Source organism: Chiloscyllium plagiosum, chromosome 40 (assembly GCF_004010195.1).
Source record: "Chiloscyllium plagiosum isolate BGI_BamShark_2017 chromosome 40, ASM401019v2, whole genome shotgun sequence".
Lineage (NCBI taxonomy): Eukaryota > Metazoa > Chordata > Chondrichthyes > Orectolobiformes > Hemiscylliidae > Chiloscyllium > Chiloscyllium plagiosum.
Genome location: NC_057749.1, coordinates 20419212 through 20434999, shown reverse-complemented (window position 1 = coordinate 20434999; position 15788 = coordinate 20419212). Strand labels below are relative to the sequence as shown.

At 45.2% G+C, this 15788-nt stretch overlaps 1 protein-coding gene across 4 annotated transcripts in view; it reads left to right on the top strand.

Annotated features, from left to right (window-relative positions):
- The first annotated feature begins 7220 nt into the window (after positions 1 to 7220).
- si:dkey-24l11.2 (uncharacterized protein LOC100034462 homolog) overlaps positions 7221 to 15788 on the top strand; it is a 44169-nt gene continuing 35601 nt past the window's right edge. The window contains exons 1-2 of one of the 4 annotated variants that reach the window (XM_043680565.1): positions 7221 to 7326; positions 9519 to 10225. In XM_043680565.1, coding sequence (XP_043536500.1) covers positions 9527 to 10225 — 699 coding nt within the window. In that variant the 5' untranslated portion in view covers positions 7221 to 7326; positions 9519 to 9526. The other 3 variants (XM_043680567.1, XM_043680564.1, XM_043680566.1) reach the window with 3 other exon arrangements.

Sequence of the window (15788 nt, the reverse complement as noted above, 5' to 3'; positions counted from 1 at the left end):
TTGTAAGGAAGTCAAGGGGAATACATTCCATGATTAATCTGCGCCAATTCGAAAGTCCAGGGGGGCCCTCAGCCACCCAGTTTACCAAAATATTTTTCCTTGCACAGAAAGAGAGAATAGAAAATAATCTCTTCTCATGCATGTCCAGGGAGGGAAAGTTTGAACAGCCTAAAAGGAGAGATACAGNNGATAACACAGAAATTGGGTCGTGAGATACATGCTCGGAATGTATTAACATCAAATCGTAACAAAACCTGTATTCGTGCGGAATTCCTCTCCCAAGGGGCCCCGGACCAGCCAGATTCGCCATCTCAATTAAATAAAAGCCCTTATTAGGTTGGCCGAAATATCTGTATTTATGTAATTCAGGAAGGACTGCCATATTTTATGGAATAATTCGGTCTTTTGGTGCACCATATTTGTAAGGAAGTCAAGGGGAATACATTCCATGATTAATCTGCGCCAATTCGAAAGTCCAGGGGGGCCCTCAGCCACCCAGTTTACCAAAATATTTTTCCTTGCACAGAAAGAGAGAATAGAAAATAATCTCTTCTCATGCATGTCCAGGGAGGGAAAGTTTGAAAAGCCTAAAAGGAGAGATACAGGGTCCACTCTAATTTCCATTCCTAAGATTTCTGTCAGAGCACTTGCTACTTTAGTCCAATATCTACGGATCTTATGACAGGTCCATAAGCAATGTACAAGAGTGCCCACCTCTATTTTACATTTGGGACACATTGGAGATGCTCCTGCCTTAAATTTTGCTAATCAGTCCGGTGCTATATGGACCCTATGAAGTATCTTCAACTGAATGGCCTGAATTCTGTTGCAGATGGTGATTCTTCTGGCATTTCCCCAAATGTCATTCCACATTTCTATAGAGATTTCCAGTCCCAAACCTGATCCCATGTTTTAAGCAGATTGTCCATATCTTCTGATATTTCATCATGTAATAAATGATAAAGAGTGCTGACCGAAGGTACCCCCATTGGCCATAACACTCTACGTTCTCTGTCTGATTTATAAAGACTACCTAATAGCGTAGTCTTCTTCTGTATGTAATCTCGAATTTGGAAGTATCAAAAGAGATCTCCATTAGGTAATCCAAATTTCTGATGCAGCTGTTCAAAAGACATCAGGACCACTTCCTTAAACAGATCTTCTAAACAGAAGATACCCCTGGATCTCCAGAGTTTGAAAGTGACATCTGTAAGCCCCCACTATCGGAGTATAAGGGGATGTTTTATGTGAATTGCCCTCATTTTGCCGCATTATATTCCAAGCTTTAATTGTGTTTAGTATTATAGGGTTTTTACATTGATCCGTGATGATTTTCCTCTTGTCTGAAAATAAGAGGTTAATAAGTGGGCATTTTACTTGAGAAGCCTTGATGTCCAGCCAGATTGATTGCGGGTCAGACAAGACCAATCAGCTATGTAATAGGGAACTTAACTGATATTTCCTAAAATCTGGGAAATCCAATCCTCCCCTTGCCTGTGGAAGCTGTAGCTTCTTCAGCTTAATGAGGGGCCGTCTATGTTTCCAGATAAAGGTTTCCAATCAGCCATATAATTTACATAGTGCCAGCCTCAGCAGCATCACCGGAAGCATTCTCATAGAGTATAGGAGATGGGGCAGGACATTTCATTTTAATTAGTGCTATTCTACCCAGCCAGGAAATTGGAAGGTCTCCCCATCGCTGGAGGTCCTGCCTTATCCTTTCCAGTGAATGCACAAAGTTAGCCTTGTATAACTGACCAAATACTGCGGTGATAAAAATGCCTAAATATAAGAAACCCTCCAGGGACCACCGAAAGGGAAAGTGGGATCCGTCCGATAGGTGGGATATACCAGCCCATTGGCATAGCCTCCGATTTTGAAAAATTAATTTTATAGCCTGAGAATGCACTAAATGTATTAATCACTTGGATTAAGCGAGGTACGGACATCAGAGGATTACTGAGGAATAGGAGAACATCATCTGAATAAAGGGTAATTTTATGTTTACCTGTACCAATCCTCGGGGCCGTTATATTAGGATCAGCCTGTATAGCTTCTGCTAGTGGCTCGATTATTAGCGTAAATAGCAATGGTGAGAGAGGACATCCCTGACGGCAGCCCTTACCCACACTGAAGCTATCCGAGTCTAATCATTGGTAATCACAATTGCTTTGGGATCATTATACAGTGTTGAGACCCATTTAGTAAACACCTTTCCAACGCCAAACCTTTCCAATGTGTAAAACAGATATGACCGCTCAACCCTGTCGAATGCCTTTTCCACGTCTATTGAGACTATTACTCCTGGTATCTTTCTTTGATAGCAGGTTTGAATCACATTCAAAACCCTTCTAACATTATTGGATGATCTACAGCCCTTAATAAACCCCGTCTGATCCTCCTTTATGATGTATGGCAATACCCTTTCTAGCCTCAATGCTAACGTTTTAGAGAGGATTTTAAAATCTACATTTAGCAAGGATATTGGTCTGTATAACGCGCAATCTTCTGGGTCCTTTCTGTATGAGTAGTTATACATGTCCATAAGTGGACCAGCCAATAGTCCTGTAAATTCTTTATAGAATTCAGCTTGAAAGCCATCTGGGCCAGGGCCTTACCGCTCTGAAGCTGCCTGATTGTGTCAAGTATTTCTTGGATTGTTAGGGGAACATTCAGGACTGATACCTGTTCCGTAGTTAAGTCTGGAAAGGTCAGGTTTTTAAAAGAAATGACTGCATCCTCCTAGTTCTGTCTTCGCAATCCTGCGATTTATATAAATCAGAATAAAATTTTCTAAAGATTGCATTAATCCTTTTATGACCATGAGTCAGAGTACCCATACTTTTCTTGATAGACGTGATAGTTTGAGGGGCCTTCTTTTTCTTTGCGAGAAATGCTATGTATCTACCAGGTTTATCGCCAAATTCATATGACCTTTGTTTTGCAACTAATATTTCCCTCTTTGCCGTTTGGGTAAGCATGGTGTTCAGACCTGTCCTAATGCCCGTAATCCTTTGCAATTTAATAATAGAAGGTCTATCAGCGTATGCAGTTTCAGCTGCTTTTAAGCGAGCTTCGAGCAGACGCTGTTGTTCTCCCGATCAAACCTCGCGCGTAAGCTTTGATGGTCTCCCACATCATTGATGGGTTGCTAGCCGTACCTGAATTAATTTCTAAAAAACTTTTAAATTCTTGAGAGAAGTACTTTACAAATTTACTATCTTTCATCAGGAAGGGGTCCATACACCAATGCCGGGGGGATGTCTCATTGTTCCTTGCCTTGATTTCCATATATACAGCAGCGTGGTCGGAAATTGCTATACTGCCTATTTTACAGGATGATGTGGAATTTAAAAAAATCGAGAGGGCAAAAAACATATCAATTCTGGTGTGACATTTATGTGGATTGGATTAAAAAGAAAAATCTCTGCCCTATGGATGAAGGCATCTCCACACATCTACTAATCCTAATTCTTTGTTCAAATCCACCAATTGTCTAGATCTGGGAGATACTCCTGCAGTACTCTTGGGAATCCTATATATTTCCAGATCCATAATACAATTAAAATCTCCGCCTATAATTGTATGATGAGCACCGAGAGCCATCAATTTGGAGAAGGCTTCCATTATAAATTTAAAAGGATGTGCCGGGGGGGGCAATACAAATTTAAGATCCCATATTCCTCTCCATTTATAAGGGCTTTAATCAGAATATATCGTCCAGTTTTGTCTTTTATCTGATTTAGGATTTTGAAAGGGAAATTCTTCCAAATAAGAATAACAACTCCCCTGCTTTTTGAGCTAAAAGAAAAAAAAGGCCTGATCAAATCCACCCTGTTATAATTTCAAGTGTTCTTTATCCAATAAGTGTGTCTCCTGTAGGAGAGCTATATCAACCCTTTCTTTCTTGAGGTTTGATAATATTTTCTTCCTTTTTGACTGGTGAATTACTCCCCTTGACATTCCAGGTGCACCATTTAATCGACTGATCAACCATAATCGTCCGGGCAAGTCCGAGACCTCTCGGGAGGGGAAACCTCATCCAAAACATCCCAAGCATAGAGCATATAAAATTCACAAAAATAAAGGCTCTTTAATACACTCACATCAATATAATAAAAAACTATTTCTAAATAAAAAACATATAAAATGTATTTAAATGGAGATTTTCACCCTTGTTCCCAGGGGGTATCACTTCCTTTCCAAAAGTCCATCATATCCTCTCCCAACCAGTGCCCCACCCTTGACCCAGGCGCCCCGCAATAGGATGAAGAAAATTCAAATATACTACAGAGTTAGAGTTAACTGTGAGCACCCTACCTCCCCACCCACACCAATACCTGGATATATTTGATAATGTTAATACCATGTATAAACATATATAACTGTAAAATTACAGCCTCAACAAGTAATAATTAAATATAGTAATACAAAATAACAGGGGAAAACAACCCCGCTCCTAAAAACAGAAATAAAATAGGATAAGGTAACCACCTTCCCCCACCAACATTAACTAGACCCCCCCCCGGCCTATATATATAAAAAAAAAGTGCAGAAAATCGCTAAGTAGAGAACAAATAAACAAACCCCTCTACCCACCCCCCGAAGATAATATTAAACAGTGAGGTAAAGAAAGAGATTAATATAAAAAAAGAGGGATGTAAACCGGAGTTGGGGGGAGAGCAAAACAACATTAATTATCTCTTACAATTTATCTAAGAGAGTCCAAAAATTCCTTGGCCTTTTCCGGTGATCCGAAATTATACACGGACCCTTCATGGTTAAAGCGTAGCGTCGCTGGGTAGCGTAAGGAGTACTGAATATTTAAGTCCCTTAAACACTTCTTCGCTTCGTCAAATGCCTTCCTCTTTTGGACCAGAGCTGGGGAAAAGTCCTGGAATAACATAATCTTGGATCCTTTATAAATCATGGCTTGGCGATCTTTCCCAAGATTTCTGGAAGCTTCTAAGAGCATCTGCCTCTCCTTACAGCTCTGCAGCCGGAACAGGACCGGGCGGGGGCGCTGGTTTGAGCCGGGCCCGTGTATTGCAACCCGGTGGGCCCATTCCACCCTTACCTGGCCTGATCCAGCCTCCAGATTTAAAAGCTGTGGAAGCCACTATTCGAGAAACGCTGTAAAGGAAGGCCCAGCAAACGAATATTCTCTAAGGTCCGGACTCGCTGTTCAAGAGTCTGGACCCGATCCACGGCCGAGTCTGCTATAGTCTCGGAGGTCGCGGCCTTTAGCTTCTCCCCTCCGACCCAGCGTCGATTTCCTTGATGTCTCGGTCGTGCTTTTGTAGCGCAGCCGAGAGTGAGTCCCATCAGCTCCGGGACTCTTCGATGAAGGTGTCGATCTTCGCATCGAGTTTAGAGACTATTTCCATGAGGCTCGCCACCATAGGTACGTCTCCCGGGGCGGCTGCGGACGCCTCTGCTGCAGCTGGGGAGCGTGGGGGAGGGGTTCCTGCTTGCTGAGAACTGCGGGCTCCCTTCCCTTTAGTCATTTTTACTGGAGATTAAATTGTTTAAATTCAGTACTGAGCAACTAATTACATTAAGTAAAAACTATTTTAAATTTTTTGGTGAGTGTGGTGGAGGCGGGTGGCCCACTTTGCCCAAGTCTTGGGAGGAGCACTATAGACTCAGACTTGCTGGGTCACCGCCATCTTGGATCCCACAGGAGTCGGCTTTGATGGGCTCCAGAGGAACAGCGGCATCTTCAGAGGCAGCGTAGCTGCAAAGTTGGTCGGTCGACCTGTGAAGCCTGGAGCAGGACTCTCGCTTCCGCATAGGCCCCTGGCGGTGGCAATGACATGGGCTGGAATCCTGAAGTGGGACACACTTGGTGGCATGGCGTGGGCTGGGAATCCTGGAGTGGGACCTCTAACAGCAGCATGCTGAAGCAGCGGAGAAGGAATTGCTGGACTCTCTTTAAGTTATGGAAGCTTCATCTTCTGCCTTGGATTTCACCATTTTCCTCATTTCCCCTTCTCCACTTTAGCCCAGTTTCAACCTTCCAGTTCGGCACTGCCCTCGTGACCTGTCCACCTTCCTTCCCACCAATTCGATCCACCCTCCTCTCCAATCCATCACCTTTATCCTCACCTCAATTTACCACTTGCACTCTCAGCTACCTTGCCCCCAGCCCCACACCCCCCTCTCCATTTATCTCTTCACCCCCTCAGCTCACAAGCCTCATTCATGTGAAGGGCCCTTGTCTGAAACGTTGATTCTCCTGCTCCTCGGATGCTGCCTGACCTGCTGTGCTTTTCCAGCACCACACTCCCGACTTTTTAAAAAAAAATTCATTCTAAATTAATGCAAATGGTATCTACAGAGGGCAATGTGAAGTGAGTCAAAAAATTTGCATTGGTCATGATGGTCAGATAGTCATCAATTGATATTATTGCTTAAAAATGTGTTGCTGGAAAAGCGCAGCAGGTCAGGCAGCATCAAAGAAGCAGGAGAATCGACGTTTCGGGCATAAGCCCAACCCTAAGGGCTTATGCCCGAAACGTCGATTCTCCTGCTCCTTTGATGCTGCCTGACCTGCTGCGCTTTTCCAGCAACACATTTTTAAGCTCTGATCTCCAGCATTTGCAGTCCTCACTTTCTCCTAATAGATATTATTGGTACTGTTGACATTGATGTTTAAACAGTCAAGTTGGAGACTCTTGACTTTGTAGGTTGATTGAAATTTGTTTGTGCTACTCTTGCTCCAAATTCAGGCGTTCATTTGCACCTTTTCAGCGACAGCATTCTTGATGCTATGGTGCCTATTTAATGGCTGCCACTAACTGCACACAAAGGCATTTATGACAGAGGTAGAGGTCTCATGCCAGCCAATACACCAAATACTATGCAATTCTCCAAAATATTAAAACCACAGCACCTCTTAACAATATTGTCCGGATATCATTTGATAGCTTCGTAATGACTATTGCTCAAGCTGGTGTTTGTTATTAGAAATTAATTTATTTAGAGTAAAAAAAACTTTTTCAGCTGCCAAGATGGGATTCGAACTCACATCTCAACTTCATGAAACCAGGCTTCAGTCCAACACCTTCACCATCAGGCTGTGGTTGGTGAGGCTGCGCAGGCGCCTTGGCTGGCAATGAGCGCCGCTAGTGCGCAGACGCTGTGGCTGGCGGTGAGCCTTCTGGTGCGCAAGCGTCGCTCATGCGCAGACGCCTTGGCTGGCAGTGACCCACTGGTGCGCAGACGCCTTTGGCTGGCAGAGAGCCACTGGTGCGCAGGCGCCTTGGCCGGTGGAGGGCGCCGCTAGTGCGCAGGCGCCCTGGCTGGCCTGGGGAAGGGTTTGAGGTGAGAGCGGGTCCGTCCCTTTTATGGTTCCGGCTCTGGCAGGTAATTGGCGGCTGCGTATCGGTGACTCGACGCGAATCGCTTCGAACGGGACTCGTCGAGGGAGGGAGTTCGGATGGTGAATTCGTATTAAAATGAAACGGGGCGGAGGCGGGAATGTGTGAAGCCTGAGGCCTCTCCCGGGGAGGAGGTGGGGGGCTTGGGTGACGGGAGGGGAGGGGTGTCTAGATTAGAGTGGTGCTGGAAGAGCACAGCAGGTCAGGCAGCATCCGAGAAGCAGGAAAATCGACGTTTCGGGCAAAAGCCCTTCATCAGGAATCAAAGGGGAGGGGTGTCAGGTCCTTGGGTTGGGGGAAGAGGGGGGGGGGTGGGGAGGAAGATTGGGTCACTCAGCAGAGGGGGAGGGTTGGATCACTGAGCTGAGGGGGCTTGGCTCACTTTGCTGGGAGTGTTTGGATCACTGGGTTGGAGGTCTACAGGGGGAGTGTTGGGTCGTTGAGCTAGAGGTTTGTGGAGGGGAGAGTTGGGTCATTGAGCTGGGGGAATGTGGACCAGATTACTGGTTCAGGGATGTTATTCGTCTGGGGTCAGTGAGGGAGTTGCCCGAAAGGAATTCAGGCAGACTTTGTGGGGTCTACTGCCAGGAGATTTCTTTCAATACATGCTCTATGAAACTATTCAAAGTCCATCCTTTTTTCTGCTGTGGGCTGATTCCAGCTCATGGATGAAGGGTTTCTTAAGTCACGATGTGAACTCCTTAGTGCACAATGTCTGGAAAAAAAAAATCAGTCTGTTTGAATATGTTATGGCACAACTTTTGCTCAGGTGGTGCATGAATCCAGATTTTCTGACCCAGACATAGGTCACAGCCGCTGCATAAGATCCTCAGTCACTGATATGTTGACAACTTCCAAATTTGAATGATGAGAATCTACCCCCCAAAAAACTTGGCAAAAACTGAATGCTTTGAAACTGCAAAGTGTGGGCATCAATTGTGCAACAGTGTGTTCTGAAGTTTTAATGACCTTGAACATTTGTCAATAAAAGTGCTGCTTATCAGTCATTGCCAAGTGTGCAGTAGACTGTGCCTCTATGTACCTGTGTTTAATAGATGGTAGGACGTGTACAATTGAAGCAAGATGTTTTTTACGAAGTTACCAGTGGGTGAAATATGTTACGTGCTTCTTGGGAGGGTAGTGAAAACAGGTACGATATCAATTCTCAAGAAGCATCTGAACAAGCACTAAAAATGCCAGGGCATTGTAGGCTATGGACTAAGTGCAGGTAATTGAGATTAGTGTAGTTTGGTGTCTGTTTGTTGGTATAGACATTGGGCTGCTGAATGACTCTGTAACTTAGTCCAGACTGTGAGAGACTGGTGAGCTAGCTCTCAGTATTATGTTGGCATCCAGCTGGAATATTTCAATCTGAAGGTTGTGGGTCTCTGTCTCTCTCCACCCTCCCCTCCCCCCAAAATATCTTGGTTGCAGATCCCATAAAACCCTCCTGTCAAATTACCCTAAGGGTTTGTGTAAAACTGGTTATGGTTGTTGAAAATCATCCATATCACGCCATGGCAATTCACACATTTCACAATTCATATTCCAAAGTTTAACTTATATAGTGAGCAATCATAAATAGTTTGCAGGTTGTGCAAGCTTTGTATAAAATGTCTCAAGTAACCTTTTATCTTCCATTTTTCATGTGCTGTACTTGTTGCTGGTGGGGCCAGCATTTGTTGTCCTACCCTAATTACCAGTTGAGTAGTTTACTAATACACTTCAGAGGGTGGTTAAGAGTCACTCACGTTCCTCTGAGGCCAGATTAGGTCAATAAAGCAGATTTCCTAACCTCAATGTCCTCACAACATTTACCACAGGCTTGGCTTACCAACCCAGTAACATGACTGCAATGTCCCTGTCTCATACTTGTTCCATGTGAACATTTTAATTAGGAGTAGGCTTCCTTGAGCCTTCTGTGCTGCTTGATAAGGTCATGCCTGTTCTGATTACTCAATAGTCCTTTGTCCCCTTGCTTATCAGAAATCTAACCAATTCCTGCTCATTGAAGGGAATCAGAGGATGTTGGGCCAGTTGTCTTCCTGAGCCCAATGCCTGACCCTGTACCCTGACCCATACATTCTTGTAGCTGTTACTCCCCACTGACCTCAGGTGCTGTTTTTACCCCCCCAGAAACCAGAATGGAGGTAGATCCCAGCTCAGCAGCTGAAACCAAGACCAGCAACAGTACGGAGAAGACCAGGACCTTTGGCACATCTCAATCAAAACCTAGAAATGCGAATCCGTACCCCCCGGTCTGCCGCTTTTATTCCCGTGGGAGGTACTGCCAGTTTGGACGGAGATGCCGATTTCTGCATGAGTATCTGGAACCACAGGTTAGCCCCAGCGTACCTGCAAACCATAACGATGGCAACGCTGATGACACCTCCCAGTGCCAGGGCAGCACGGAGAGTCCCACTAAGCCTGCAGAGGATCTGGGCCGGCTCCGACCTGGGCCACCCAAGATGCTGGGACCCCGAGAGCGGCCTAAGAGGCCGTGCCGCTACTACCTGTCTGGTTACTGCGCGATGGAAGAACGCTGCCGTTTCTGGCACCCGGAGAAGCAGCCCCCTTTGCGGGACTGCGTGGGGCCCGAAGCTGCCCGGGTCAGCCCTCGGCCAGTGGGCCCACTAATCCGTCCACCCATCCCCCGCCCTGCTGTGGTCAAGGATGAGGTCAAGCTGACAGAGCTGACCCAGGAAGTTGCCCGGCAATTACGGGAGACCGAGATCAGCCAGCTGATGAAGCGCTTCCCCAAGGAGCAGCTGATTATTCAGGAGAGCGAAAGTGGAAAGCAGACCTATTACCGCATCGTGGTGGAGCCCACAGACCCAGAATGGGTAGGTTCTGGTGCCTTGGGGGAGGGATAGGCAAGTGAAAAGCTCCTATACTGTCAGAATGAGTAGGTAAAGTGTCTGACAAGTTTCAGCATGGAGTGTACAGTGCGCAAGCTGCTCCTCGCTGGCACTGAAACAAAAACAGTGCCAGCGAGCTGGAAATCTTAAACAAAAACAGAAATTCCTGGAGAAACTAAGCAACCCAGGCAGCATCTGGGCAGCATGCTGGCTCAGTGGTTAGCACTTATGCCTCACAGCACCAGAGACCTGAGTTCGATTCCAACCTCAACCGATAGTGTAAACTCCATACAGGCATTCTCCCTGTGTCTGCATGGGTTTACTCCAGGTATCCAGTTTCCTCCCACAGTCCAAAGATGTGCAGGTCCGGTGAATTGGCCATACTAAATTGCTCATAGTGTTAGGTGCGTAAATATAGGGTAGGGGAATCGATCTGGGTGAGTTACTTTTAGGTGGATAGGTGTGGACTTGTTGGGCCAAATGGCCTGTTTCCATACTGTAGGGAATCTAATCTGATCTAATCATCTGTGGAGAGAGAGAGAGAGAGGGTTAACATTGAGGCCAGTTCTGAAGAACGGCTACTGAACTTGAAACATTAACTTTGCTTCACTCTCCACTGATGCTGCCAGACCTGCTGAATATCCCCAGTGATTTTTGCTCCTTGCTGGAGTTCCTTTGCTTCATGAGCTTTCTCATACTTCGTTTCACCCTATCAGCAATTTTTCTGTTTCTTGTACATCCCCTGTTATTCATCCACCTTATTCATCCACTTCAGTTTGTAACATACAGCTCAGAAATTGGCCAGGAGAAAGTGAGGACTGCAGATGTTGGAGATCAGAGTCAAAATGTGTGGTGCTGGAAAAGCACAGCCGGTCAGGCAGCATCCGAGGAGCAGGAGAGTCGACATTTCGGGCATAAGCCACATTCCTGATGAAGGACTTATGCCTGAAACATCGATTCTCCTGCTCCTCGGATGCTGCCTCACCTGCTATGCTTTTCCAGCGCTACACTTTTTGACTCAGAAAATGGCCATTCTGCCCATCCAGTTTGGGTGTTGGCATTTTCACAGAACTCTTCCATTTGTTCCTCGTCCCTTCTCTGTTTGCATATCCCTAACCATGTTTCCATCAGCATTACAACCTTGTCACTGAGAGCAGGTTTCTAAAACCAAGTCAGGAATTCAAAGGATAGACACAGTGATGTTTCAGCTGTTACAAGGTTCTGATAAAGCTTCGACTGTCTTCAGTTCTGGTTACTACCTATCAGGAGGACTAATGGGATATTGTAAAGATTTATCAGAAGGATACTAGGGTTACATGATGATCAAATGATTCATAATATCAGTAGAGAGGAAGGAATTTCCTCAGGCAGAGGAATCGAGTGCAAAGAGCTGCAATTTAAAATTTTGGGGGTGAAATCATGAAGCAGATTTCCATACCAGAGTATCAGAATTTTGAATTCTGTCTTCCAAATTGTAATGGATACAGGGGAATAATTATAACTTCGGTGTTTGGGATGTTGAGGCATTGTTTCTTGTTAGGTTAAAGTGACAGGTGAGATGAAGCAAAGAGAGGGAAATAGAACCTGATCAGCCCCACATTGATAGAGTCAATCTTATGGATTGCTGCAGTGCTGCCCAAGATTCTGACACTGCAGCAAAACGCAAAGTCAACTCGTCACCCATTCTGGTTTCCCATCCTCATGTTTAAGAGCCTGTCCCGTGTTTGGGCACAGTTCCATCTATCTTCTTTCGTTGGATGAGGACATAATTGGCATTGCCAGCACTTGGTGCCCGTCTCCAGTCACCCTTTAATTGAGTGGCCTGTTTGGCCAACAGAGGGCAATTTAAAGTCAGCTCCATTGCTAAGAGTCTTGTGTCTCTCAGACCAGGTAAGAACGTATGAAATAGGGGCAGGAGTAGGCCATCTGGCTGTCAGAGCTGATAATTTTTTTGTGGACTCACTTCACTTATCCATCCACTTAACCCTTAATTCCTTTACCGTTCAAAAACAATCTGTCTTTGTCTTAAAGCCATTCAATGAAGTAGCCTCAACCAGGCAGGGAATTCCACAGATTCACAACCCTTTGGGTGAAGATGCTCTTCTTCGAGCAGCTCCCCCTTATTTTGAGGCTATGTCCCCTAGTTTTGGTTTCACCTGCCAGTGGAAACAACCTCCCTGCTTCAATCTTATCTATTTCCTTCATAATTTTATCTCTTTCTATAATGACAGCAGGATTCCTATGTTAAAGGATATTCCTGAATCAAATGAGCTTAGGCACAATTGATAATGTGTTTCGCCATCACGGAGACGAGCTTTCAGTTGCAGATTTTATTCATTAAATTTAAAATCCACTCGTGATCCTGGTGGCCTTTGAACCCAATAGACTATGGATTATAAGATTACATCACTGCCCTCCCTCTTTCCCAGTGGGACCTTCAGCATTAGGTATTGGCAGTCTGTGGAATGATCATGGCTGATGTTCAGTGTTCCTCTCCCTTGATCTTTCCTGGTTTACCCCTACTCACCACTGCCATCGCTGCTGCCACCACCAAGGGAACAGTATTGCTTGCAGTGGCTCTACCTTTGTCCCAATTCCGATCAAATAATTCAGCACAGATGGCCAACTATTCCCCAGATTGTAACTTGACACTTTACTGCAGAGGACTCCGGTGTATCATGTTGCCACCAAGTCCCTTTCACCACTCCCTCTAATCTGGCTTCCAGTCTGCCATCAGGCCATACAATTGGAGCCCTTGTGTCTCAGAAAATGATTAGATATGATGCAGAATGGGACCATTTGCTCATTGTGACTGTGCTGGCTCTCTGCAAAATTAGTCCACCTCATTTTAGTTCCAGATATCATCCCTGTCACCCTGCATATTTTCGCTTTTTCAGATAATGACTCGGTTCCCTTTTTGAAAGTTTCGATTGACTCTTCCTTCAATATGCTCTCAATCAGTACATTCCAGACTCTAAACACTTGTTACTTTTGATACTTTCCATAAACCTGTGCTTGCTGGCTCTCAATTCTTCTACCAATGGTAAATGTTTCTACCTGTCTACTCTGTACAGACCTCTCATGACTTTGAACCTTTCTATCAAATCTCCTCTATCCTTTTCACAAAGGAGCTTCTGTACATAAGTGGGGTCCTACATTCCTGGAATGAATCTTATGAATCTGTTCCTTCAATCCTTATAGAATTGTACCCTGTATTTTGTACTGTCTCCTTGTATTTTTCTCACCAAAATGAATCGTTCACACTTGTTGGCATTAAATTACATTCCATGCTTGTCTGCCCCTTCCTCCAGCTGTCTTGTATCCTTTGATTTTCCACATTATCATTTGCATGGTTCGCAATATTTTAAGTTTTGAATCCTCTGCGAATTTTGAGATTGTTTCTTGGGTTTTTGATATACATACATAGGTTCTCGCAAAGGTTTGTAGCTCAGGTTGTAGATGTGGTTGTAGGTTACCTCCCTCAGCTGGTGAGCTGTCATGAAAATGGTTTCTCACTATGCTGGGTAACATCACCAGTGTGACCTCCGTGAAGTATTGTTCCACTCTGCTTGATATTTAAGGTTAAGGTATCACTTCCAGCTTCCCTTTGCAGTGGTTTGTATATGGGATCCATCTCAACATGCGGGTTGAAAAGCAGGCTTCTAAGAATTTCCCTGATTGTCTCTGTTCAGCTTGTCTTAGGATGATTACGTTGTCCCAGTCAAGTTGCTGGTCCTTTTTGACTGTGTGTACTGAGATGACCGAAGATCGCTGCTAGTTGGTGTCCATGTATCCGGATTGCCAGTCTGGCTGATGTAATGTCATGATAGAATGAAGCATCAATGGAGAATTATAACCAAAGTATAAAGGAAGACCATCCTCAACTACAACGGCAACCACCCCAATGTGTTTAAATGAGCTACTACACACTTCAACACACCAGAACTATGCAGGAGTGAGGCAGAACACCTATACAAGGCCTTCACAAACAGTGGATCACCCACCAGCTTCATCCCCCCGATGCCTATTGGATAGACAACACCAAAAGGGCCCCAGTACACTGGTCATCCTACCCTTTATCAAGAACATTTCAGAAATATCAACCAGTCATGACCACTAGGAATCATGACAGCACACTAATCCACAGTTGAAACTTTATTGCTGGAACAGCACAGCAGGTCAGGCAGCATCCAGGGAACAGGAGATTCGACGTTTCGGGCACAGGCCCTTCTTCAGGAATCTTCAGAAGGGCCTGTGCCCGAAACGTCGAATCTCCTCTTCCCTGGATGCTGCCTGACCTGCTGTGCTGTTCCAGCAATAAAGTTTCAACTTTGATCTCCAGCATCTGCAGACCTCACTTTCTCCACACTAATCCACAGCCACACTATGCCAACTACTCACAAGAATGAAAGACCCCATACCTATAACATGCTGGACCAACATTAGGAACAAAATTCCATGCAATGACTGCAGTCTAGAGGCTGGAAGAACGCATGCAGGAGCATTAGGAGGCGCAGAAGCCGACATTTCGGGAGTAACCCTTGTTCAGGTTACAGTGGCCCTGAAGAAGGGTTATACCCAAAACATCGATTTCTGCACCCTCTGATACAGCCTGGCTTGCTGTGGTCCTCCAGCACCACACTCTTGACTCTTCCAGCCTCCTGCCTGTCTACAAACACTACATCGGCCAGACTGGATGAAAATTAGCAATCCGGATACACAGACACCAGCAAAACAGCACGACCACTTCTCCTTCATCTCAGTACACGCAGACAGAGAATCAGCAATCTGGGACAACATAATCATCCTAGGACAAGCTGAACAGAGATGTGCAAGGAAATTCTTAGAAACCTGGTTTTCAACCCGCAATGCCATCGATAAGCATGTTGATATGGGTCCCATATACAAGCCACTGCAAAGGGAAACTGGAAGTGAAACCACCCACCTTAACAGACCGGGGCATATAAATATCAAGCAAAGTAGAACAACACTTCATGGAGGTCACAGGGTAAGGAAACATTTTCATGGCCACCCACTAACCCGGAGAAGTAACCTACAACCACATTTACATAATATACCAGGAACAACGGGTGCTAAAACTGACCCAGGAGTACTGCACTACAAACATTCCTGCATCCAACACAAAACATTCATCTGTACTCTGTTTCCTGTCACTTAACCCATTTCATATCCAGCATTCCAAGGTCCCTTTTATTCCATAAGTTAAAGTTTTGCTGTAGTTCTGTTCGCCGAGCTGGGAATTTGTGTTGCAGACGTTTCGTCCCCTGTCTAGGTGACATCCTCAGTGCTTGGGAGCCTCCTGTGAAGCGCTTCTGTGATCTTTCTTCCGGCATTTGTAGTGGTTTGAATCTGCCGCTTCCGGTTGTCAGTTCCACCTGTCCGCTGCAGTGGTTGGTATATTGGGTCCAGGTCGATGTGCTTATTGATTGAATCAGTTGATTGAACACTACTATTATAGGACAAGCCAGGGAATTCCTAGAGGCATGGCACTCATCCACTGATTCAATCAACAAGCACATCAACCTGG